General features: G+C 49.0%; 1 protein-coding gene across 1 annotated transcript; it reads right to left on the reverse strand.

The window, feature by feature from the left end:
• Positions 1-419: 419 nt before the first annotated feature.
• On the reverse strand, positions 420-1,231 carry LOC127751414 (uncharacterized). The gene is made up of 2 exons (XM_052274934.1): positions 659-1,231; positions 420-585 (listed from the first exon to the last, which is right to left on the reverse strand). Exons 1-2 carry the CDS (start codon positions 1,197-1,199, stop codon positions 437-439), a joined length of 690 nt encoding a protein of 229 aa, XP_052130894.1. The 5' UTR covers positions 1,200-1,231; the 3' UTR covers positions 420-436.
• Positions 1,232-1,237: the final 6 nt, after the last annotated feature.

Raw genomic sequence — 1,237 nt, forward strand, 5'->3', positions numbered from 1 at the left:
CCTTTGGGCGCCCAGGTCCCCTCTTCTTGGGAGGAGAGGATTTAGTAGGGGAAGAGTTCTCATCACCAAAACCTGCAAGAGAAGAAAGCACAAAATAAAATCCCAGTTAAGCTTATAAGCAAACACAGCATGACTAGGAACAAAATATCAACACTAGAATCAATTAAGAATGTCCAAGAGCGAAGACACCAAAAGATTAAACACTGCAAAACTTACCTTGAGAGAAGGTTGAGGGGAGCTGCTCCCGCCACTTGTTGTTTTTAAGAAGTTGCATCCGTCTCCTATTGAATGCTGAAATCTGGCGCTGGCGATTCGGGTCATCTTCTTCTGAAGAATATGAATCAACAAGTTGAGTGTTGTTGCCAGCTTTCGCACGCCCTGTAATATGATTTACAATGCAACTTCCTTTTACACATTTTCATCACTGCATAGTGAACTAAGTTATTGCATACAATGCTACCATGTTACCTGGGTTAAGCTCCTGCAGAGGCTGGCGACGGGGAAGTTGCTGTGTTGAACATGCATCCAAACCAGGACGAATTGCTGCAGCTGACTGCAAGAGACGCTGAAGAATCTTCGACAGATCTGCAGACCATACACCAGGTTAGGCAAAGACCATCAACATTACAAGACAGCGTTCAAAAATCATTACACGTACCTGCAGAGTCTGAACCATTGAGGAACATGACAGCGGCACCACTAGATCCCTCGACAGGACAGCTAGATCGAGGATTAATTACTGAAGCTGATCCTGAAGATAATACATCTCGAGGTGCGGAGGAGCTGACAGAAGCTCCAGGAGTGTAGCCCCTAGAAGATGTGGGAACAGGTGGGGCCGACGAAGGGCCAGCAGATAGAGTTCCAAGGGTGTAGCCCCCAGATGATGTTGGAACAGGTGGGGCCAATGAAAGGCCAGCAGATGAGGAAGCTCCAAGAGTGGAGCCCCCAGCAAATGGGGCAACAGGTGGAGCCGACGAAGAGCCGACAGATGAGGAAGCTCCAAGAGTGTAGCCCCCATGGACGGTCGGGGCTGCCGAGCCAGCAGCTGCAGATGGACCAACAGTTGCTCTCGTGCTGCTTGAACTTGAGGCTGAAGATCGGGCAGCCGTAGACGCAGCACCGCCGGCAAGGAGGTTACTAAATTGAAGAAGCCGCTTCAATCTAACCTCCTCGGCTACAGTGGGCTTTTCGGGATCCATCTGCCGACAACATCACACAAGGAATTAGTTTTTTTTTT

This window comes from Frankliniella occidentalis, unplaced genomic scaffold (assembly GCF_000697945.3).
Source record: "Frankliniella occidentalis isolate FOCC.00 unplaced genomic scaffold, Focc_3.1 Scaffold468, whole genome shotgun sequence".
In the NCBI taxonomy this organism is placed as follows: domain Eukaryota; kingdom Metazoa; phylum Arthropoda; class Insecta; order Thysanoptera; family Thripidae; genus Frankliniella; species Frankliniella occidentalis.